The 26229-nt window shown below is 38.0% G+C and overlaps 1 protein-coding gene across 2 annotated transcripts; it reads right to left on the reverse strand.

Moving 5' to 3' along the window:
- Nucleotides 1-388: 388 nt before the first annotated feature.
- On the reverse strand, nucleotides 389-22041 carry MTF2 (metal response element binding transcription factor 2). Of its 2 annotated transcripts, XM_059478481.1 has the most exons (16): nucleotides 21819-22023; nucleotides 21410-21464; nucleotides 12559-12757; nucleotides 12330-12411; nucleotides 10997-11092; nucleotides 10512-10612; nucleotides 10033-10181; nucleotides 8702-8797; nucleotides 7797-7865; nucleotides 6852-6975; nucleotides 3555-3622; nucleotides 3007-3177; nucleotides 2262-2370; nucleotides 2050-2108; nucleotides 1811-1915; nucleotides 389-961 (listed from the first exon to the last, which is right to left on the reverse strand). In XM_059478481.1, the coding sequence occupies exons 5-16, from the start codon at nucleotides 11070-11072 to the stop codon at nucleotides 607-609; spliced, it is 1482 nt and encodes a 493-aa protein (XP_059334464.1). In that variant the 5' UTR covers nucleotides 11073-11092; nucleotides 12330-12411; nucleotides 12559-12757; nucleotides 21410-21464; nucleotides 21819-22023; the 3' UTR covers nucleotides 389-606. The 2 variants fall into 2 exon arrangements, with proteins under 2 accessions (XP_059334464.1, XP_059334462.1); XM_059478479.1 differs by lacking the exon at nucleotides 21410-21464 and having other exon boundaries at nucleotides 21819-22041.
- Nucleotides 22042-26229: the final 4188 nt, after the last annotated feature.

Consider the following 26229-nt stretch of genomic DNA (forward strand, 5'->3'; position numbering starts at 1 on the left):
GCACACACACTGAATATATTAAGAAGACAATGAAGTCTGGTCACAGAGCAATTTACAGGCTCAATATATTTTTTTTCTTTTTTTTTTTTTTTTACACTTTGTTTGAAAGAAAACTTCAGTATTTTACAGTCTTCAGTAGGCATTATATACACTGCACTTATGAAATCTAGAAAGTATTGAAATAGAAATACATTTCTGCAAACATTTGGGTAAGAAAACAAGATTTTTCAAATATTTGTGCTATCTACATAATATTTTCTCTAAATCACAATAACTGTATCCATGGAATGTTCTCTAGAAAATGTCATCTTTTTTTAAACACCATGCACATTTTTAAGCAATTGTAACCCAAAATATCCCAACCTACAACAATCTAACAATGTTCAGATTAAAAAATTTAAGTCTCAGATCAGATTTTAAAAAGATAAGTCTTTATCACAAGAGCTGTAATGATAATGATAACAATTACACATTAAGGCTAAACTGGTTTTGTTTTGTTTTTTGTTATTTTTAGAAACACATTTAAAGACCATTTCTCTCATGGCTCTGCATTATGAGCTGTACTTACAGATGACAGTGCAGTGAACATAATGTTCAGTCCTACAGTCAGGATGCAGTTGCTCCTTCCCACTCCACCAGATACTGCACCTTTCCATCAAGTGTCACCCGGCGAGCCAACACACGGTACTTTTCCCCACAAGCTATTCTACCTGCTGCACCAAAGTAACTAGTGATGGAGTTCTTCAGATGATTGAGCTGTAACTCCTGATCTGCTAAGTTGTTAAGTATCTCTGTATTGAGTTCATCATACTGGTAATCTTCCTTGCTCTCATCATCTTTAACAATTTCTGAATTTTGAGTCTGGAGTGCTTTTCGTGGAAAGCGGCCTCTCCTCCTCAAATGTGGTATTGCAGCAGGCCAAGTTCTTCCTGTTCGAGTCCTTTTTCTCGAGTCAGATAAACTATTGAAAATAAAACCCCACAGCATTAACTCCAAGAGAATGCAGACAAACTATTGAAAATAAAACCCCACAGTATTAACTCCAAGGGAATTCAACATGTATGCTGTATCATCAGTTATTGGCATGCCACTCATGTAATAACTTTTGTTGTTTTTTCACTCAAAAAATACTTATTGCCTACTGACAGGTAACTGTAAGTATGACACAGTTGCTAACAATTTCAGAACTCTAAATTAAACATGAGCTACTTGAAAATTATTGTGTATCAACAGTGCACACAAAATGACTCATGACAGCACTCAATAGTATGAACCAGAAAGGGGAGACAAAATAGTAAAATCCACGTACGTCAATAAAAGAGAAATTTCTATTTGCTGAACTTGAGAGAGGGAAAAGTTTTTGCTTGAAGGAAGGTTGACTGCAGTTAATAATTTATTTATAAACTCTGTGCCAGAATTTTTTCACACTCTATTGACGGTAGAAAACCACAGCATACTTAGTATTTTATAACATGAACATATAAACATAAAAAACAACAAGCTGCTAAAATTAATTCAGAGTACATCAGTTCTATTGTGACCACTAATAGAAAACTAAACTCAGCAAATGTTTGCAGTTTAATTCTTTTCAGTAAATGTCACTTAGCCACATATTTTATGTCAAAAACAGTGGTTAGCAAAATTCCTCAATCTCTGACTTGTAAACAGAACTATTAAAGACAAATTTTCACTCATCCTATTTCTTTGTGTTTCCCCATGCTATTTATAGCTCTACTCTGAGAAAATTTTAGTAAAATTAATACACTGCAAATCTTGATCTTCATAGCAGATAGAGTAACTGAATAGTTACCTATAATGTCTGGAAATGTTAGATGAGGTAGTTTCTTTCATACTGGCAGCACCTGTGGATTCCACATCTGAGGTATTGGATGAATGTGCAGTTCCATCAGATTTCCTGTTTTGCAAGATAACGGGTTTGCCAGGCAAAAAAAACAATCTTACATTAAAAACTGAGCTGACATTTCAGAAGCAAACAGATAAATGACATGGTGTTACAATGTTTGATGGGAGGGATTTTTTTTAATTTACCCAACAGTGCATGGTAATTCCAAGGCTGGGTTCTCTATCACTGGAACTGGTTCATTATCCTAAGGGGGAAAAAAAGGTACTTAAATTTTTTTACTGATTTTATTTGCGAGCAAGGAGGGGAGAACATAAATTCATATTAACTTGTTATGTTTTTCTTCAACATTTATGATGCAGTTAGAAGGAAGGGAGGAAGGGGGAAGAAATATCCTTACCAGAGGAGATGACTCTGGAGTTTTGTGAATCATTTTTCTTGTATAGGGACCAGGTGGACGACCTACTGATTTTTTTTTCCCCTTTCTTTCTATGCCATTACTTAATTCCCTAGAAGAAAATTTGTATTTTATTCTGTATTACTGATGATAGTTTTCATTGAATACATGTTTTCCTTTGGCAATGAATAACAATTAGATGCTTATTTCTAAAACATTGTATTAAATGAGGTGATTCTGGCAAATCAAAATTTGCAGGTACAAAGCTACATGGTTTTGTTTTATAGTAACATAACAGAGTCAATGTACTTCTAGGGACATTACTGATTCCCAAATGTTGAAGAGGAATGAACAAGTGTTAAATATAATTTATTCATATGACCACTCTTGGTGAAAAAGATGGCACATTTACCAATACAAGTTACTATTTCCCAACATCCTTCCTACTGAGAATTCTAGTTAGATTATTGCTTAAGAGATCCAGTAAGGCAAAAGGTTTTGTTTCCCAAATGACAGCAAAGTTGGGATATTTTCTGTTGTTCTTACTGCTAAATTTAATGTTGATTTTTTAGAAGAATCCTAATAGAAATTTGTTCTAAGGCCTTGTTCTCACAAATAACCTGCCTTTACAATTAATTTGGAAAAAAAAACATTCTACAAAGAAAAAGCCTTTTTTTGTTGGCACCAAAAAATAACTAAAGTAGCCCCAATTAACCACAAGACAGCTAGAATGACTGGGTTATTTTACCTCACATCAGGGATTGGTTTAGATGACTTTCTGCCTTTAATTTTGAACTCATGTGAAGTTCCTTCTGGCTCTTTATCAGCCTTTAAAGCAGCATTCGGTGGCACAGGAGGAACTCGAATTCTCAAACCAAATAAATGCTTCTTTTTCTTTATTTCTTTTCCAGACATAAACCTAGATGGATGTTAAATTAATTGTTAAAGTTCTGATACCAGGGAACTCAACTTTTACAACAGCATGGTACATGCAAAACAAAATTATGCAAAGAGAATAGCCATTTAAATGCTACTTTATTCCCCTATTTACCCCATTGCAATCCTCCTCCTCAAAAACAGAATGTGAAGTGGAAGGAGAATGGAAGTTAAAATGGTTCTCTTGGTCTGGGTCACAATCAAAACAGCTATGTAATGTTATAGTTTGTAATAGAAACATTATTTAAAACTTAAAGTGCTATCTACAGTCAGAGTGATTATCACATAGACTGAAGACTGTAACCTAAGTCAGATTAAACAGGCAAACAACATTTAAAACAACAAGTACCAATAACTTACATAGTCTTGTAATCATTTAATGCCTCCAGGACATGCTCATATCTTTCAGATTTTGGTGTGTCTGCCAGCTGTAAAGTATTAAGAAATAATTTAACCTCTCAAATTCTTTAGTAATAGAAAGATCCCAGTTACTTTTAGTCACTGTAACTATAGATTTGAATGTGAAGTACATTAAGGAAATATTAGCTGTGCATATTAACCATAATCCCACACATTTTGTGATTTACATCCACAGAATTAATGCCAAGATCAAGCCCAGGACATAGAACGAGTTTCACTTTTAAGAAGTACAAGAAAAATATCTCAAAAACCTTTAGTACAGTGAGGGAACATAACACCAGATTAATCTCCCAAGCAATCCTAACAGGACTCCCAAGATCCCAACAACCTCCCAAGACTTATAACAAAAAGTTTTCTGTACGTACTCCTAAATTAATTGAGATTGCAAACAGAGGATAAGTAAATAGACAAAAGAGCCTAATTATTTATTATAATTATGGCCAAAGTCTGCTATAGGACTCATTTCATACTTTTAATACTACTCAACTTGATACAAAAAAGAAAAACACTCAGAAAAATTATTAGAATTAATAAAACCCCAAACCAGTAGATGTATTTTCATGACCCTTTAGCTAAGACCCAGCCTAACCTCTTTCCTTTCACCAAAACCTCAAGTAACTAGTCCCTATCAAGCTTTCAAAACATGAAATCTTCTCTCTGAAAAATTGCATAAATAATTACAGAGAAAAACATAAGTATGGTGGTGACTATCACACGGACACAACATTTATGTACCAGAATGTAAAAATAGATTGTTTACATTTATATTTATCTATCTACTTTTCAATTCAAGAACTACCATTGTTTCCAGTTGCCATGCCAAAACTTGTAAATTTATCTGTAATTATAGAGCTGTCAGCAGTTTATAAGCTTCACTATTAATAGGAATACTAAAGACCAGACAGTACATTTACAGCTCAAAGAAACTCAACAAAAATCTCAGGATCAGATAATTTTTAAAGAATACAATCCTCACCAAACATCACAGAGAAAAGGTCAAAGAATTCAACATGCTAACAGCTAAAAATAAGTGAATAAATGTACTCATAAACCCCAACATTTTAACATAATTTTGAGCAAGACTGAAAGTCTACCTGACTACCAAAAGTAATGGAGGTGCTCAAGAGGTTTTAGCCAAAGAAAGTAACAACTTCTTTTCCATCTTCACCGTGTGCATTCTGTTCAATCCATTGCTATCTAGAGGTCTTGCAATGCTGGACTACAGAAAATTGCCACATATTTATTGCTTTCTAAATAACAACATGTTAAAAATTACTGGCTTAGGAGTTCTGATAACTCCACCATTTACTACTGTCTTACCTACAGCTAAAAGCCTTTTCCTCTTACTCAAGTATAAATAGGTGGAGAAGGAAATTAAAATGTCATTTTTAACAGTGGCAATTTAAGGAGATCACAAAACCCCTAAAATTCCTATATTGTACCTGTTAATTATTTCTGTGACTAATTTGTTTCCCTCATTTCCCTAATTAACTAAAGTTAATCAGATTTTTCAAGCCAATTTTTGCCAACTTCATGAAAGACATTTAAAATCTGTACAGAATAAGGTATTTAAATATCTTCAAAACAGCCTGTATGAATTTATTCAAAATCTAGCCCTCTAAAAGTGTAACATTCAGACTTCAAATCAGTAGTTCCCCTGAAGGTGTAGAAATATTAAAGAATTGAAAATAGAAATTAACGAAGTGAATTTATTTGTTTTGGATCTGCCCTTTCCTTCCTCCCCCTTAGTTACATGTTTTTCACAGACTGAGCATGGATGGATTGGAAGCAGAAAGGAGAAGAGCACAAAGAGGAGTGCAGCCTTTCAACTTCTTCAAAATGGCTTATGTGCTCCAAGCCAATGACAGCTCCACCCTCCTCATCCACTGCTCTGACCAGCCAGTCCACATGGCATTATGTTAAATGAACAAACCATTTTCTTCTAACTTCCCTCAATACTGAGAAAAACCAAATTCAAAATTAATACAGCTTACGTACTTGTTAAGCTGTATAGTAAGATAGCTAAAAAATTAATTCTATTGAAAAAATGGTGTGAAAATTACATTTTGTGTAGCCTTTTTTTAATTCAAAGCTCAAGACTTCATATGACAGATTTATCGATTCTATATCACTTACATAAAAGATGCCATACACAGCAAAGTAAACCAGATATGTATTCATGACTCTAATTTTTAGTAATGCTTTAGTGTTTGCTTAACTTTCTATCAAACACTGATAGTTTAAAATACATATCTTTAGACTATTTTCCATTATTTATGAAAAATAGTTACTTATTTCAACCAAGAACATACACTTGGTTCTCACATTGTGAGTGCTAAAAAAAAATGGACTACAGTTCTATGAATTTACTGAAGTATGGAAGTAGAATGTACTGATAGAAAATTTCAATCCATTATATGCCATATATTTCAAAAAACCTTCAAAACCCTAAACATTTTTCATGCACAAAAAAAAGAGTATTTACTCTACTAGCAGTATCCCACTTTGAACGTAAGTCATAAATTTTTGCATCTAATCTCGTATGAAGGAACCAAAATCAACACTGGTCCTCTTAGTTAAATATGAAGTCAATCTACTTGAGTAAATGGATTTTCTTTAATGCTAAGATAAATTCTCAGTAATCAAATAGCTGGGAAAATAACTAGTATAGTAATGAACTAAAATAAAAAATGTCTTGACAAGTAGCTGAATCCAACTGCAAAAGGATCAAAAACAAACTGGATACAAACTGACCACCACCACTGTAAGAATTAGGAAGGAAAGAAGAAATTTTTGAGTAGAATATTTAACACAAACAATGTGTTACACCTTAGAGACACTGAATGTGGTCTTCACATGCAATATACTCTGCCTTCAATTCTACATTTAGATTTTCAGGTCACACATGAAAATATCAATGTAATCAGAGAATCATGAAACTAAAATAGAATGTAGATATGCAACAGAATAAACAGCTAAGTAATGGAAAGTCACCATGCAAGTAATTAGTTGCATAGATGACTTGAAGAAATTTTACAGTTTAGAAAAATATGCACCACTTAAAAAGCATTCTATTTCTGCAAGGAAATAAAAAATTACGTCATTACTTGGGATTATCAGATTTTAAAGTACTAAAGGATTTAACATCCAGAGTAAAACAGTTCACAGTTTGTCAACTTTCAGGACATATGTATGCACTGTGATTTAGAAACAAGAAAGGGTATTCTACTTACTTACCTCACCAGGATGCAATCTATCCCAGTTTTCATTAATGTAGGCCATAAGTTCAAGCTCCGAATCAAAATATTTCTTTTTATGAATAACACTTAGGTTGTAAAGGCATAGATGTGCTATATCTACCCTAGAATATTTGAATAAAAAAACCAGAGAAAACAAGTATTTTTCTTCCAATTGCTTTCCTTTGAAACAATTTAGTAGAAAAGATATTAGCATTATACAGGTGGAGGAACACAAAGCCCAACTTAAGACACTCAATCCAGACAACACTGTGAAGTCTCCTGCAATTTCTTTTCAAGTGATTCCTTCTGTTTTGCATCTCACTTTCATTTCTGCCTCATGTCATTGTCATGATATTTTTTTAAGCTCCAAAACTGGTCTGGACCATGGGATATGTAAGTAAGTCTGAATTCATACTTGAATGTATCAATTCTGAATTCATGCAAGTATTTTGGTGAATTAACATTTAACAAGGTAATTTCCACCATGTATCTGTTAGCACTAGGTATACATCCACTAAATTGGATATAATTTCTATTACAGACTAGTTCCATTAAGTCTATTCAAGGAAACTTTTATAAAATATATCAGGATGTGTGCTCTGGTGCCCACTATGTTTGGCTTATATAATACAGCAGGATCCTAAACCTGCAAGAAACTCTTGATTTAGATATCACAATCTTCACATACACAACAAGTGAGTTGCTTGTCACTGCATTGAATGATCCCAGGATTGAATCTCAAGAGCATGCAATCACAATATATCTCTACCCTTGCAGATAACTTTGAAAGAGATTTATCCCTGATCATACACACAGCAAGAAGGACTCAGGAAACAGCTCAAGCTAACAAGCAGATTCCCTTTTTGGCAAGGAGAACCAGAACATCAGAAAGAAAAGCAGAGCATGTATCCAACTCACTCTTTTTTTAAAAATTCATACTTACCATCTCAAGGGTAAACGTTTGAGGTATTCTGGTCCAGAACTGCAAACTGAGCAAATGAACGTATAAAACCTAAAAACACATACAAATGTATATGTACACGTGTCTGGGTGATGGGTGTTCACACACACAGTGTTTAAACACCCTGATCATGAAAATAATGAACGTTAAGCAAGCTAGAAACACAGCCATGTAGTATTTGTGAGTCCATTTATTCTTTACTCTAGCAACTTCTTTAATCTGTGCTGATACCTACTGGGCCAGATACAAGGTACTTTGATTTCATCCTGCTACCACTGCTTCACTCTGCCTGAGGAAGTCCTCAACCTGTGACTGTATCAGTTAAGATGCTCTGTAATGTCCCCAGCACAAAAGTGCAAATATGCATTTTAAGGACCCATACATTCCTGGGTCCTAACTCAGTTCCTTCATACAAACATTCCAGAAAACTTCCCACATAAAATTATAATAAAAAATGAATGAAATGCTCTTTGATTCTCTTCTTGTTTTCCTTTCATCTACTGCAAGTGCTCAAAGTTCCTCTTTAAAAGCACAGACCAGCACTTTTGTTTGTCTTTTTGTCCTAACCCCTCACACATGAATAGAGGATGCAGAGTTGCACCTATTGTATAAAGGATTTCCACACAAAGTAAAGGCAGTAACAGCTGCAATCCAACTCTCCATTTGTCACCTCTCCACCACCCACCACTGCATCCTGTTCAACTGAGAGGAAGAACTGCATTTTCCTGGCACCCAAACACAGGCTGTCTTGTGTATAAACTTCTACTCAAAACTCAAGCCCTTTTTGAAAACAACTGTTGTGTTATGGATGCCCCAATAAAAGCTCATATGTGAGATTTCCCTCATATTTTAAATAAATACAACAAAATACAGCTTAATTTTCTTACCTGTCACCAAAAAGCATTGGCTTTTGGAGGCACTGCACACACGCCTCATGAAACCACTGTTTACATTTGCAGCACTGCAACATCTTTAGATACCAGCTTCAACAACAGAAAGAGACACAAGACGTGTTTAAAAAGTTACTGAAAATTGTTTCTTCATTATATTTAAATTAAATAGAAGAGATCTTGTGACCCAAACTGATTTGCACAGTTTATAAAACAGTCACCTCTATGGATATTTCAGTAACATTTAGTTCCATAATGAATTACTGGGAAAGACAGAGAGGAATAATAAAAGATAGCCTAGTAAAAGAATTAATTAAATTACTAAATTAAGAAAAAAAACATTTCATTTACTCTGACATCCACCTTTTAATTCCCAGTAAGAATTAAGGAACTCCATATAAGCTCCTTCTGACATACTAGATTTAGCTTCCATGTTACTTTCTAAAGCACAACACAACTCTGCATTAAGTCACAAACATTTGTTCTGGGGATCCAACTACTTGAATCCCCAAAAGAAACCTCATAGTTTACACCTTTTCCTTTTTCAGCTTCTCCTTTGAGAAAGGGAACCATGCAAAGCTGACAGCCATGTTTGTTCAAGTCTCAAACCAGAGCTCTGTCCTGCGTGCATACCCTCAAAAACTTTGCTTTTTGTGGGACTCTTTACTTGCATTGACCTCAAATCTACAATGCTATCTTATTCTTTCACTCATTCATGCAGACACCAGAGTACTCCTCTCTACATGCTAAAGAAGTCCTGTTTTTGCCTTTCTTGTAAAAAAGAACCAGCAGAGGACTCTGTGATGCCATAAGAGGGGAAAAAAAAAAATCTTTCCCCTGCCAGTCACTGAAAATCAGGAAATGACATTATGGTAGAATCAGAAAGCTGTCTATTCCAACAAAATTTATTAAACTAATCTCTAGGCACATTTATTTTTGTGACTTATGACAGAGCTGAGTTAACATCTGAAAAATTCTGCCTAGAATTGTAAGATCATGAACAAACAATTTCATCCAGACTCAACACATCAAAAGTAGCAAGACAAAAAGATTTCTTGCTCATTACAGACTGCAGCGTGATGATCTCTGATGGCCACATGACAATTAAAACAAAGCAAAATATTTCATGGGAGAAGAAAAGAAATTAATACATTTCCCACTGTGAGACACTTCACAAATGCACAGAGAATTCAAAATCCCACTTTGCATCCAGTTTCTGATATGTACACACAACAGAAACAAAAACTAGCAAGTTCACAAGGAAGTCTAGAAGAAGAGTCCAAGTTTGGAGCTGCAGTAAAGTTCTTACATATTATCCATTTACTTACTCTCCAGGTCCTCCACAATAGCAGTAGCACTGCTGGACGTTGGTTTTATGACCTGCATCCCACTCAAGGTCTGTTGCATTATATGGTAACGTTTGTTTCATGACTTGCAGTGCTTTGGCATTTGGTCCTTTCTTAAGTGCACCACCTCTCTGGGCCAGAACAGATACAGTAGTTTACAAAAACCAGTCATGTATATCTGAAATTTTCAAAGCTTTTCATTTGATTGTAGAAAGGTTTTCATAATTTTCAAGTCAAATATTTTCAGGTGTATTTATGTTTTTATACTAGCATGTTTGTTTAAGAGTGTAATATTGTCAATTTCTAAAACAGCATTACTTCTCAACATACAAAATTTGAGTTCAGATCAAAGATAAAAAAGAAATCACTGAAAATATGCCATTTCTTTTTATTGTTTCAATTTCAAAAACAAAGATGCATGCAATATGAAATGTATGAACATTTTTTTTCTAGAAACACACCTTTGTTGTTGTTGCAAATACACACTGTCGACAGAGCCATTTATCATCTGAATCAATCACGCTGGAATCAATATTTGGTGTGTGACACAGCTGATGGTAACCTGGATGAAAAATTATTAGGAAACTGTTATTAAAATGACAAAAGCTTACAAAGAATTAACTGTGTTGCCTGAAGCACATAACTTAATGCAACTATCAAGTATTATTCACAATTAAGTGCCAAAAACCTGAACAAAAAGATTGGTAACACATTCAAAATGGTCTTTTAAATTTTCTTAGTAGAAAAAAATAATCTTGACTTACAGAACAGGTGTTAATCGCTTTAACATGGATTATCATCTTTCACTGAGCTGTTAATAGCCACTAAGGGCTACAAAATTTAAGATCAGTTGAGCAGTCAGTCACAGCCGGGCAAATATCCTCCTTTGTGAAACAAATCAAAACACCTTTAAAAATGCAGTAAATAGAAAAAAAAATCTAGTTACCTTGCCCACATTTATCACATATAACCATTTCATTTGGTGCTTCTGAATACTCTTCCTGACATATTGTACAGACCATTTCCCCACTCTCAGTGGCTCCTAGACAAAGATGAGATTGTGATTTTTTTCAGATTATATCTGCAGTTGAAACACAGTTACCACATGTACAGCCTTCGGCATAATTTCACTTACAGATGCATGCATTGTAGAAACTTACTGTTACAGTGACAAACTTATTAAGAAGAAAATATTCAGACATTTTGTACAGACTCTGTTATAAATATTTATATCACATATGATAAGCTATCAGATATCTATAGGCTTTGGATTGCCTACTGACTATGCAGTCCATGGTTCCTCAACATCAACAATAAAAAACCAGTAACTGAATAAAGAATGCAAATTTAGGCTAAAAATACCTAAAAATAAATACTATCTGAGTTGGAAGAGACCCATAAGGGTCATCAACTTGAAATTTTCCTCATCTCATTTATTAAATTTTGATAGGATAAATGAGTCAGATTATAAACTAGTACTACACAGTAGAACAGCATTTTTTGCAAGCTTCAAGAAATAAAGCAGTTGATTTTTTGCTATTACAATACAAAGCTTTTCCTTTACGCAGACATCAAGAATCTTAAACATCAAGAATCAACAAGAGCCAGAGCAGATTTCCATTGTGTTTGTACAACGAGCAAACTGTAACTGATTTTCAGAAGAAATTATCATCTATGCTTCATTAGCATTAAGTTATAAAAACATTAACTACTATGGAAACGTCTGAAAACCAGTAAGGTATTATATCATGGGTGCCTCACTTGATAACTACACATTTCTTTATATCACATGAATACTCCAAAACCTGTAATGGTTTCTTATGTGCAACAGTTATGGTGATCCTTTTAAGTGTCCAAACTCTGCTCAAACATAAGATTCACCAAGCTTTCGTTTCTTTCCATATTCTGTCGTTTCAACTGAAAACAGTACAAAGAATATAAACTTGGTGAAAATTAGGGCCTGGAATTTTCTGTTAGGGCAGAGAACTAATCCACCCCCACCCAAACAAACTCAAATGTGATTATTTTTAGATTATTTTTAGAAGATTGGTTTTTTTCTCCACCTCACTCATGTGAAAACAGACAAAAGCCCAAAACAGTACCTTCAATGACAGTTGTTTGAAAATATTTTTTTTCTTATTTAATTTCTGTTCCTGGTTCACATTAAATTATATCACTCTTTAGAATAAAAGAATATTATATAATAATCTTTTTTAACAGATACCAGTAATCTAAACAAATAGGATACCAAACAATGACTACTTCATGGAAGTTCTTGCCTGTTTGTATGTCCTTCCAGAGAACCCAGGATTTGGAACTGTCTTCAAATATAACGAAGCAGTTCTGTTTCAGTTTGTTTATCTGAAAGACAGAAATACAGTGGAAGCCATGAGTAAAAGCACCAAACAGAAGAATGTATTTAATACTACATAAGTGAGCCAATAATACTGCAATTTTCAACGGTATGCGATACTTTAAGACTCCAGCGAAGTTAAAAAATAAAATTACCTTTTTGATAGTTCCAAGATAAAACAAGCCATCTGACCATCTAGCTAGGACATCCTGACCTTCCTCAAATTTACAAAATGGCTTTTTGGCTTTCTGTCCATCATGGACCGACTGCTTGGCCAGAGATGCTGAGCTCTTGTGGCTGCGACGTGAAGGAGAGCGCTTCTGGACCAGTGAATTTCCCGCCGCCGCGGAGTCTCTGAGGAGGCAAGCAGGAGAGCAGGTAACCACAACTGGCTTAAAGGAACCACTGGAAATACCAGCACAACAACTCCAGGGAGCAAGAGACCTGCTTGTCTTTTGTAACTTTACACAGCTTTAGTAGCAGTGCCTCTGCTACTAAGTAAGTGCACAATTTCTGAAAGGAACAACTTCATAAAAGAGAAGTGTTCTAGGAAATCAACAAATGTAAATGAGGATGGGGCTGCTCATCCCCAGCTCAGGGACTCTTCATAAAATCACCAGAAGCATTGAAAAACACATCAAAAACATTCAATACAGGATTACTTATACAAAACTCAAATCACTGCCAGTTTTCTAAAATTCCAAGGAAGCTAAAAAGATGCCGATTCTAACTGCATTACCTTGGTTGGGAGAGTACAGCTTGAGCATTATGCTGGCTCAAGGTACACTGAGGTACCGCCAACACAGAACCATGCAATGCCACTAAGCATTACTGTAGAGCTTTCCAGCACAGGAAGAATTTCTACATGTGGAATTTCTGATGTAAAATCAATTTTCCTTGTTATTTTCCACCCTTACTCTAACAGAGAGGAAAGAAAAACAACAAATCGTGCAACCTTTCTTCATATATGAAACCCAAAATTGTAAGTTAGTTGTATCAATAAGCATTTTTGCTCATACATTCCACAACATACAATCTATCTACATGTAAGTGTGGATATGCTTTTATATCAGACTAGCTGTCAAACACTACACTTCAATTAAAGCAGTAAAATAGAGAAAGTTATAAAACAGGACCACAGATTGCACAAGGCAGAATTTCACAAGTAATACTCAGAATTGGAGACTATGTAATACAGTTACCATTTGTGTATCCAAATGTATTTTCTCTAGAAAGTGCAGGTATGTGTAACTAGGATGCAAACACAGTTAGGGAACAGGGAATGAAACAGGATACAGTCAATTGAAGAGCAGTTTCTCCTCACTCAAGATATCTTAGTACATTATCAGCACCAGAAACATTTGAATTAATCTCAAAGCATAGACAAAAGCAGTAAACTAATTAGTGCCCCATATAGTTTGAGAATTGCTATATTTGAGAAGTTGCTCCACAGCTTCAAGGAGAAAGGAATCATCTCTCTAAAGAGTTTACTACTCACAATATGACAATAAAACTGGAAAGGTAATGGCTTCAAACACCACTCTAAACAGTTTAAACCAAGGTTAGGCATAAGAAAATCAGCTGCTTTAAGCATATTTATGATCTATGTGACATTTAACAATGACATGACAGTAAGAGCAGCTATAATGGGCCTCTGGCATCCTCATGCACAACTGGGTCACCACTTTAAGTCCTGCTTGATCCCAAACAAAAATATTCAGATGGGTGACCCAGGAAGACCAGAGGACCAAAAAAATCCTTTGTCTTGTTTCACAGCTGACACCTTATCACTTCATCTGACATCCTTCATCCCTGCATCAGAAAATTAAACTGTCTTTTCCATCTTCTTTCTTCATGGTGCAAGTAACAATGTTCAGACCCAACATCCTGCCAGATTTCCCAGATAAACACTCTTACTAATTCTGCTGCTTCTTACACAAAAGCTGATTCAAGTTACTGCTACTTTTCCTCAGCTCTACTCTAAACCTCTGACAAATGAGACATGCAGCATTCAAAATAGGTTTACCATAGCAGAGTGGCAGCCCAGGACACTTCTTGCTTTCTTGGCACTAACATCTGGTTTACAACCAGTTTGACAGGACTCCCCTCAGAGAGGTTCAAAGACTTTCTTTCAAAATTTTTTCTGGGGTTTAAGACCCTAGGAAAAGCTAGGTTAGCTTAGCTAGGCTAGCCTAGAAATAGGTAGCTGTTCCTGCTACAAGGCAGGAAAGTTTATTCTTCTTTTCCAGCTTGAAGAAATGCGTGAAAGATCTTGTTCCAAATACACAAAAAAGTACAAATTCATTTATCATAAACAGTACAGATTGTCACTTTAAAAACAACTGTGAGCTTTATTTTTAAAAAAGTCTTCAAAAGCATGCTTTTAAGTACAAAAGTTTGGCTCACAACGCCACTGAAACACAACAAAAAAAAGTGCATCATTTATTGACACAAAACACTTAAATGAATCTATACATTCACTTATACAACAACATAAATACACAATAGCAGCTTCAGCCCCTGAAGAACCTTGATAGCCAGCAAAGATGTGAGCCAATAAAGCAGGCACTTCTCCATTGTCCACACTGCTCTCTTTGTGAGTGATGGCAGTGCTGAAGTGACAACTGAACAGTTCATGAAGCAGCTCCTGCTGTGGCACTTCATGGTTTATCTCAGACACTGAAAATAGGGTTACTTATTACAATAGGCTGACAGTAACTAAACAGTTGCTTGCCACATGGATAGGAAGTTTCTCTTCAGGGAAACACTCCCTCAGTGATTTTGACTGCGACTAAGTAGGAAGCCAACTGCTTTAACAAGTTGACTTTAATGAATAGGACATAAGTTACTTAAAGTAGGTGTCTCTGAAGTATCTTCCAGAACCACTGCACATGACGTGGTGCAGTGCAGACCAGCGTAAAAGCCACATGAATAAAATGTTACTAACTTGCTCATCTGCCCCATCACAGCTCTAACTGCTGTAGTGGAATGCCAAAAAGTCACACCTACCATTAAAATAAAACTTTTGTTGGAAGTTCAAATGTGAACTGAATTTTAAAATTGGCAAGCATGAAGGTTAAAGTTCCACATTTTCCAGCAACTTGCTTTCCAGTCTTCCTTAAAGTTAGCTTCATAGCACCTTCCTAACATATACTATGGTTAGTAACCTTGAAATAACAATTTCCCCACCATCTTAAACACTTCTCTCCAAGAACTTACAATTGCACAATATCTGTCAGATGCACTGTTTTCCAAAAAAATCTCATACAATATAAAGATCAACATTATCTCATTTAACTTTCACAACCAAGCTATGTCAAACAGTATGTATGGCTTTACATCTAATACTCAGTGTTAAGGATGTTGTGCTGTATTTTATTCTAGCACTTAAAATGCAAAACCAAAAAAAAGTATTGATATACCCATACAATCTTTCAGAAGTCAGTGGTGGCAGTCAGTAAAATGTGTCTGCACACTGATATACATTTGAAAATAGAAATGCACTTCCACCTTTTCTTGAGAAGTTGATGTCAAAGTACTAAAAATGCTCACTGATTTTCACCTCTGAATCTAGACCATAGCCACAGATATTCTCAAGTAAGACAGGTAGATACCTTCGATTCATCTACTTAACATATTAGTTTATAATGCATTGCAGAAGCAGGACATTAATTGTTATTGTCAACAGGAATGGCAAATTTCCTCCCGAAGTCCACTACCCAAATCAAATGATTTATGAACCATTAGCAGTTACTGCACCTAGCATTGTATTTATCAAAATTAGATTGGTTAGTTTTAACCCACTTGTAACTCTAATCTCTTTATCAGTAGTTAGAAAATTTTGGTACTCATTTGGTACTTCTACAGCTATCCTACAGAAAGAAGTGGAAAAGCTGGGGGAAAAATATGTGAAGAGACTGGAGGATTAAAAAGACTGAGCATTCTTGTTTCCAAGTGTCTTTTTCTTAAAATCATTCATATTCCTGTACTCCTTCAGTCTCAACAACTGCTGTGAAAAAACTTCTGTTAAGGAAAACTCCCTTGACGGGTGGTTGGTTTTTTTGTTGGGTTTTTTTTTCCCCTGCCATCTCAGTTCACTGATCTGTTTAACAGAACTGTTTGTAAGCACAACTGAATAAATGCAAACAAGCAACTTGGGACACCAACTCCCTCAGCTGGCACTGCCAGACTGCATGACTGAACCAGTCAGGTGCACTAACAATCCACACAATTTCAGGAAATTTTTCGAGAAGAGCTGCCTGATTGATAAATGCTGCAACAGTAACAGATGACAGCTATCCTAAAGCACAGATAGTGTCTTTAATGCTTCCAAAAACTAAGTTTTAACAACAAAGTGCTCAAAGAACATTAAAAAATTTTAATCCACTGAGAAAACTCAAAGTGGGACAAATAGCTCATTTATTCCTAGTAAATACAAACCACAGTGAACAGATGATTACTTTAAAGACTTGTCAGAAGACAAGTCAGAAATCACACATAGAGCATTGTACTAAGATAGCCCAGAGAGCTTTAGGATCTATCTCAAAACTGGAAATGTGGTATCCCACAGGAAAGGAAAATATAGCGAAAGACCTTATGACAACTAGAGATAATCACTTCAGATTCTGGAAGTATGATGTTACTGCTGATTAACTGCAATTTTTTTTGGTCTAAGGTTGCAAACTAGCCCTTTATTACCCTTTATTAGAGAAAAATGAACTATGAAGAAGTCGTAAGATGCTGTAAAATACCAGCAGTCTTCGCTCCTTGAAACAGGAGTTAACATTCACATGGAATGAAGAGAATGGAGGTGTAGCAAGGGCTCAGAACACACAAAACTCATGGCAGTTTCACACATGGCTTATCCAATACAGCAGCTTGCTCCCTTCCCAGCAGCTCTGGAATAACAAGCTGGCTTCTCCATCAACTTCCTGTTCAGTCTTCTTTCCCTTAATATGAATTCACTGACTGACATTTAAAATAAATTGAAGTACCTCAGAGAGAGATCTGGTGACTAAACAAGCCAGGTACACAAGTGCTCACAGCTAGAAGACAGCAAAAAAGGGAAATTAATCTTGTCTGAGAGTAATAAGCATAGCCTGTTTACCCAGCTCCACATAACCAAGCTCAAGCCATGTTTCCAACATTGCCTGTGACCTGGATGAGGTACCTACATTAACAGCTGGAGAAACATTGGATCCTGGCCACATTTCTTCCTTTCAGCCTCCCCACTATTTATGAAGTCTCATGCCAAGCACTATCTGTTCATTGTGGCAAACATACTTTCCTCCCCCAGATAAGATTCTGCTGGGCCAAGAAGACAGTCAAAATTAACAGGATGACAAGTCAAACTTAGGATAGCTTCCTCCACCTCAACCCAGGTCCAAACCTCAGATCAGGTTAATTCAACAGGTAACAAAAAAGAAAAAAAATCACTTTGCTTTTCATAATACCAATGTTATTGCAACAGTCCAATTACACATAAACAGGCTATTACTATTAGTACATTGCCATTAACTTTTATTAAGCAAAGGATGAAGTATAAATTGAGATTATAGTCTCTCCCTTACACTACTTTATAGACTGAAATGAATATTGCTTTTCCAATGTGCTGTATCATACAACATGTACAAAACACACTTGAAGCTCCTTATCTTTGCACTATTTTGCATGCTGGTACAATCAAAAGCCAACTGCACCAAAGAAAGGCAAGGGGACTATAATCCAGGCATCCCTCAGTCTAGAAAAGCAGAGAGTAATACCTGGGGGATAAGAAATACATTACCAAAATTACTTTCAGTTTTAAGTGTTGTTTAGGATAATACAATAACACAGGGTAGAAAGGCTCTCAGGAATTCTCTAGTCCTGCTCAGCACAGCATCAGCCATGAGGCCAAACCAGGCAGCCACAAAAGCACCCTGTGCCCCTGTTTGACTGCTGAGCTACCACCCTGGAGAGGGGATGTTCCCTCCCCCATCACAATCTCTCTTATCCCAATGTAGGCATGCTACCTCTCATCCTCCGGCCAAGTATGCTGTGAAGAGACCAACTGGATCACACTGATTTTCTCACAGGAGCTGGAAGGCTGCTGTTATATCTCCCTGAAGCTGAATGAACCTGGTTCCCTAAGCCTCCTGTCACACAGCAAGTGCTGCAGTCCCTGACTGTCCTGGTGGCCCTACACCAAACTCCTCTAGCTTGAGGTCTCTTGCAGTGGTAGCACCCAAACACAGCAATTCTGCCAAGATGCTGTCTAATGACTTTGCATAGAAGGAAATAATCATTTCCCCTCAGACTTGTGTTCTTATAGCCCAGGATACCACTTGCCTTAGCTCACAGGACATTGCTGGCTGGTATTCCACTCTCTGTCTGTCAGATCCCCAGACAATCCTGCAAAAGTGACTCCCAGCCAACCTTAGCCTGGGCTTCCTTCTCCATTTGTGAGTTGTTAAAATAGATCCATGCTTTCAAAAGCATAGACATCACATTCAGTGACAAAAGTAACAATTTTTGCTTCTAAGAAATAAAAAACTGGTAATAGAAACTAAGTGACACCCTGCAGCTGATTAATCTGATTAGCAGTTATGTCTATGAATCTGCTGCATATCAGAAAGAAGTTCAGCCACAGGACTGAAGGAAAGTGACTGTCTGTGACACAAAACTTCAGCATCTAGATAGAATACTCTGGTTCTGCCCTCTGACCCTGTCAAATATGACTGTCCTTAATAACATTGATGCATACTGTTAAAAAGAGGTGGTCACTAGCATAAGTGTACCCCCATGTTCATAATATTACAGTCATTTGTGATTTTATTTTTGCTCACATTCTCCTTAAAGAAATCTTAAATAACTAGAAGTGTTTTAAATCTCTTTGATATAAATAGTGAAAGGATTAGAGTTGAAAAGATCATTACAGAATAACACATTCAGTACGTAGGGAAGAAAGACAGGGCAGTCATGTACTGCAAGAGCCATTTGTCTGGGGTTGATCATGTGTTTGCACATGAAGGTACAGGGAGAAAACAATGGTACTGGGTCACAAGACACCTTTTCTGACCATAATTCCCCTTAATTGTATCCTCAGCACCCCTATGAATGCAACAACTGCTTTTTGGGTTTCTACACTACCCAAATGCAGTATACACAGCAACAGATCTAAGGGAGTGTGAGCATGCACCCCAGCAATGAAAGAAATAAAAGACAACATTCTACCTTGCTCTGAGAGAAGTGGGGAAGGAAAAGGATTTAAGAGCTGACCAAAATCCCATAACAATAAGTTTTCTTCTTTAAGGTTAGTCTGCAAGAACTACAACCTCCATAAGCATTCCACAGAATTTAAACAATAAATAGATCTAAGATGTAAGTAAAGTAGTGATATCCTGGAAGATATTTAGCTAATGAAGTATTTCCAGCCTCATCAGGAGTGCCCTCATCATTAGCTCTCCTTCTCTCAAGGAAAGTTAAGCATCTTGATTTCACTCCTCCATGGAGATTATCTCTCCAGCCATACCTGTGGTTTCATAATTCTTCTCCTGTTGTGTTTTGCTCAGACACACTTCCCCTCCATTTCCGGCAAGGAAGGCCTGTGAAGAAGGTGAAACCAACTCTGCAGCAGGGCCAGTGGCCGCTCGCACAAAAACGCAGCCAGGTCACAACTAATCCAAGATCCATGCTGGCCTCCAGTCACATCCCCGAGCTTCCTTCCCACAACTCACATGAGGAGCACAAAAGGTGCTTCAGTGCCTCTACATTAATTCACATCCATCTCCAGGGAATACTGAAGTCCACGGTCTACTAGGAAATTAACTGGAACTTATTTGTTACAGCTGCTCTTCTCGTAAATTTTACTTGATCTCCTGGTGCAGGGAAGGACAAACATAACTTCATACTAACTATCAATACATGTCTCTTTAAACTATTAAAAAATATATATACCCTGCTGACTAGCCATATTAAGTCATATGAGAAGCATCTACATCTGATTTTAAATTCTTTCCAGAACAGAAAAGGCAAGTTGTTGGGAAGCCACACACCTTTACTTGAGAAAAGAAGGGTTAACTGTGGAGAATATTACTACATTATATTCTCAGCACAGATCCACATTTCACAGCTTGCAGCTCCTTGCAAAGATTCTTCTCATTTTCACTACATTATGCATTTCCTTTCATATGTTCAATCTTTTTTCCCCTTATTCTCCTTTAAATGAAAAGCTATGAAGTCATTAACCTGTATTCTAATAAGACAGAAATGAAATATTTTCACCTCCTCTCTTAATCCCAAATGTTTTCAAATTAAAGGCAATTTGAGCTCTCAAAAAAATGGACAAACATTACCAGGTTAACTTTTACCAACCTGATTACAGATCAAAAGAAAAAGAAACAAGAGGGAAACTTTTTGTTACTATCCCACAGTTTAGGCAGTTTGAGTGTATATCATTGACCACATTCCCCTAAACTAAGTCAGGAGAACACCATGTCATTATCCATTGCTACGCTTGACCTTTTAAAGTTATGATAAGCTGGGCCTATCAAAAGTTCCAGAAAGAAGCATAATGCTACACTGCTTTCCTGGCAGAGCCTTTCATTTAATTATGCAGGCCCTCTACTTCTAATAGCACCCTGATCCTTTATGGAGCCCTCGTATTTCAACACCAATATCAGCGTCCAGAGCATCCAGCACAGACCCATATTGTTCTCTTTCACTGGAAGAGGTATCAGCCCATTCTTTCCACAGAATTCAATACCAAAAAAAGGAAAATGCATTACTGCATATCCCTTCAGCCAGCAACAGTTATCACATTTAAGTGGACTAAAAGCCTGCTGTGCATATTCAAATCTGACAGAATCATCAAATCATATTCAAGCCTGACAGAAATTAAGAGATGAGGCACTAAAAAAAAAAAAAAAAAAAAAAAAAAACCGAAAAAAACAAAGCCACACAAAAAACCCAGAACAAACAAACAAAAAGAAAATCCCCAAATACAAAGTTACCAACGAAAACCACTACCTCTTTGTGCTGTTCCCTTCGCACTCGAGCAAACGCAGCCTACACGGACAATATCCTTGAAGGAGGAGAAGATGGAAATACAGCTGGCGCGAGGCTGCTGGCACCTCAGCGCTGCAGCCCCCGGCCCCGCCGACCGGCCCGCTGCCTCCCTCCCTTTGTTTTGGTCACCGAGGAGCACCGCTGACCCCTCACATTCGCCTGCCAGCGGCCGCTCGCAGGGAGCTCCCTCCCCCTCGCTCCCTCCCTCTCTCCCTCCCAGGCCTCGGGCTCCCCGCGCCGGAGTGGGCCCCTGGCCGCGCTCCCCGCCGCGCCGCCGGGATGCGGCACCGTCGGCCGGGGCTGCGGGGATCGCGCTCCCCCCACCGTGCGGGCCCGGCCCGGCCGGCCCTCCCTCCCCCCCCACCCTCACCTCATTCGGTCTCTCCAGTGGTGCCAACTGCCTCATACAGGGAAATCGGCGAGCTCAGGAGCCTCCCTCGGCGGCGCGGCGCGGTGCGGCCGGGCGCTCGGTGCGCAGCGGGCCCCCGGGCGCGGAGCCGAGGCGGAAGGCAGCGAGGGACGGTCAGACCCGCCTCACGGGCAGCCCGGCCCCAGCGCAGCCCCTCGCCATTTTTGTTTCCCGCGGAGGAGGCGCTGGTGCATTCTGGGAGCACAAAGGGCCGCGGCCCCGCCCCGGCGGCCCCGCCTGCGCCGGCAGCGCCGGGGGCGGGCATGGGGGCGCCGCGGCGGAGGGACACGGGCGCAGCCGAGCCTTGGCCGCTGGTGAACAAAGAGGGACTACTTTAGGCGTGCGCGCCCGGCGCGGATCTGTGCGCGCCGCCGGGGCTCGCTGTGGCTGGGGCGTTCATTGTTCCCGCCGCACCTGAGGGGATGTGGCGGGGTCTGGGCTCCGCCACTCCGCAGAACCGCCGGCCGGGCTCGGGGAAAAGCTTCCCGCCGTAGCGGTGTCGGTCCTGCCGTGCGGAATGACCCTGGGTCCGCCTTTTTGCCGCGGTAGTTGGCGAGGCGAGGCCCGGGCTGGGTAGCGGAGGCTGCCGCTCCCGGCCCGTGGGCAGCGGACTGGGCAGTGTGCTCCTCTGCACTGACTTCGGGGTGCTGCCATTTTAGGAGATGAGCTGAACCTCGGTTCTAGTTTTTAGCAACAGCTGTATTAACTAAGCTAATGGAACAGGGAGGCCATGGAACCGCCTCCTGAATTCATTCAAAATCCAGCTGGAAGCATTTCTGTGTTACCTGCTCTAGGTGACCCTGCCTTGGCAGGGGACTTGGACTAGATGATAAGTCCCTCCCAACACTAGCAATTCTCTGATTTCGGAAATCCCTTTTGTTTTCCATCATCGTGTTTTGAGTTGTTCAGACTCAAGTACTGGGCCCGTTTCTACGGCCTGCATGGCTAAGCAGGGCAATGGCCCTATACCGTGTTTATAAACACTGTAAAGCCTGTCCTGAGCATGGAGGGGCCTTTGCTGTGTGCAGCTCTGCCCTGTGCAACCCCAGGGTGCGAGTGCTCCCTGGAGCAGATTTCACCAACTGGTGCCACTCTCAGCAATGGCTGAGCTCAGAAGGCTGGATGGTGCATTTTAGGATTCCAATCTGTCTCTGCTCAAACTGCCCAAGTTCTCAAAGCCATCTTCCCTCTTGGGATAAGCCACTGAAACTAAGGTACTGGAGCAGCTTGCCATCCCTGGAAAAGGGCACAGGGAGGGAGGCCTGGGCAGAGCACTGGAGTACAGCTTAGTCTGGCCAGTTCCAAGTTACTTAGAAATAAAGTAGTATTTATAATCAAAATCCCTTTTTCAGAGTTGTTTTAAATACAAATTTGAGGGGATAGTTCTCTCTTGGACGAACTAACTGTTCTGGAGTCATGATGTTCTGCTAAAAACAGACTTGGACAACACAAAGGGCCCTGATTGCCCTTTACAGATTTTCATGTACAGTGAACACCAGTCAGGTACTATTGGTGCTGAAGGCAAAGGGATGCCAGCCGGAGGAAAAAAAAAGACTCAATCTAAAGTATATCCACATACAAATTCTTGGTTTTAAATCACAATGGTTGTGTGAGAACCAGTGTTAAGCTAAGTTAAAAAGCAAACTTTCTAGTTAGCAACAGAATAAACGTCAATAATTGGCTACATCACAGCTTCCTTTTTCAGTGTCAATTCCCCAGTACCCAGCAGAGATGGATAAATTTGAAGAGTCAGAACAATGGCGTTTCCCTTAGTCCTTCTCTCAAACGTTAATGTATTTTTTGCAAGTTAGTGTTTTTTATATTTTTGTTGCCTCAATGTTGACATAAATATTAAACAACCAAATGAAAATGCACAAAAACCAAAAGTGTAAGTCGGCAGTGTATGTAGATGAGAGCACCAACTGCTGCACAGTATTATTTGCCATTACCTTATTGTATCACACCACATAACATCAAAATGATACCCTTGAACAAGACAATACTGTGAAGCTTATCCTTGTACAGATGGTTGTCATGACCACAATTCAGCAAGGAGGGAAAATTAGATCCCAGGACATTTTCTCTGCATTGTTTAAGCACAGAAACAGCAAGGAAGCTCATCTGGGATCTTCCTATCTTAAATCAAGATAAATATGGTACATCCACTTTTACATGAGCATACAAATTAGTAAGACAATGCACATATGCTGCATTTATTAGAGCTCAACTAAGAAAATAATCTTCAATTTCAAAATTTTAAAAATAGGCAACTGGTAAGATATGAAGAATTTTGTATTAATTTTCTTACAACTAGCTAACAATTGCAGTAAGTATTCTCTCTTTATGATACAGATATAAAAATAGCACCGAAAACATTTAAAAATAAACATCTCTAAATATTTTTTCTAGATAGACAAGAATATTAATAATTTTTCATCCTCAAATAACATCAATAGAGAGGGAAGTAAATTAATATTGTTGGTGGTAAGGTACCTTTACATTGGTCTTCACACAACCCCATGTTTTTCCTAGTACAAGTACTTTGCCATTTCTTCTTTTTTTACCTTCTCAAGGATCAGAGAATCCTGAAAAAAACTGCCCTGTACTCCATCATCTTCTTGTGAATGTCATGATCTTGCCCTATAAATTTTAAACTATAAATACCCTCTTAAATGTGTTCACTGTCATTGTTGACCCCAATTGACTGTTTAGCCAGTCAAATAATAGGTTTTTTCTGTTAAATTCAATATATAGAAAAATAACATATTTGCCCCACTAATCCTAAGCAATTATTTTTTTATTCTTAATATTTTAAACTCTGATAAATTTTAAGATAGAGTATTATGAGTATTGCAGTCCTATTTTTTTATTATTAAGTCTCTAAAGCCCTTCTGTAATACATATATTAAACAGCAATTCCTGTGTGGGTTAGTATATGATCTCTTTGCATCACAATCTATATTAGCCTTTGAACTAAGCTACATCTAGACTTGAAAATCATTAGAGGGTTGTTTGCCTTCAAAAAATTAACATTTAGCAATGTTATAATTAATCTTTAAATCTCTGTCTGTCACTATTTCTCAAAGCATCACAGACACTTTAAGAAGAAACCAAAACAACCAACTCTGCCTATTAGCTCTGCATCTAATAGCAGACATTTCAGATGCTTGAAAAAATGTCAAACAAACTGACACTTAAAAGGTCCTTAATGCTTCATTCACTTTAAATTTTATTCCAGGTGTGTAACCTTGCAGAAATTCCTTGTAAAACATAAGCCAAGATTTTGTATGACTGAGTAATCTTTGGTAGGTGGACAGATAGTTCTTCAAATGCTCTAGAGTTCATCATTCAAGGCACTTACAAGCTATTAAATGCTTACATCATTCTGCTGTAAGCCCTTAGTTATTCCTGTGTTGTAGCTCATACCCCGCCATGGCTGAATTCTGTTTGCTGGAAGTGGCTGAACAAGAAGCAATCCCTCAGTTCTCATTTGTGTAACAGTGCAGAAAAAAATCCCCAAAACCAAAAAGCAAAAAAAAAAACTCGTTGTAGACTGAGATGCTCAAGGACGGAAATAGTAAGAGCATGAGACACAGTTTCTACATTATTTACAACATCTCTGGGGATGCTAGTTAAGAGCAGGAAAGGCTTTTATTGTAAGAGATTGTGTCTCCCATCTATCTTAGTTATACTAACACTGTTTTGTACCCGAAGACAATGAGTGAGTCTGAAGGAGAAAAAAAATGTGTTAGACTAGTTTTGGCCTTGCTGAGAGTGCTTAAGAATGAGTTACTGTGTTTTTACTGCTAATACTATTTTTTTCTGAGTTGAAGACTTAGGAGCAAATGTAGCAGTATTTTAGCTCCACAAAATAACTGTGAGAGAACTGCAACTTGTTACTATTCCAGTTAGTAGGAATTTTGTGACAGTATGAAAGTATCCTCCTTTTTCTCCTTTTTCTTGTGAGACCAGATCATAAAAATTCAGAGATGGAATTTAAGAAAGGTTTACTCTTTGCTCTCTGCCTGCACTGTCATTCTGCTGCTGTGGTCATATAATTGCTTCCTTTCAGAAAACAAACAGCTGCCATGTCTAGAAATTTTGGTTAACTGCTTGGATCAGAGATTCCAGTTCTCAAACTCCCTGAGAATTCAGTCATGCACCAGTGCAATGCATTCCTTGCCCTCCTCTCTACACACAGATTTCAAAGCAGTTACTGAAGCTCTAGCTGGTGACTAAAGTTAAAGTGCAGAGTCAGCATTTCACAGCTAAAGCCTAAGCAAGCATTTTATTATTTCACTGTAGCTCTGCTCTGCAGATTGGCAAAGTAATTGCAGTCTCAAATATTTTACATTGTGATGGGCTGTATCAT

This window comes from Ammospiza nelsoni, chromosome 9 (genome assembly GCF_027579445.1).
Source record: "Ammospiza nelsoni isolate bAmmNel1 chromosome 9, bAmmNel1.pri, whole genome shotgun sequence".
Taxonomy (NCBI): domain Eukaryota; kingdom Metazoa; phylum Chordata; class Aves; order Passeriformes; family Passerellidae; genus Ammospiza; species Ammospiza nelsoni.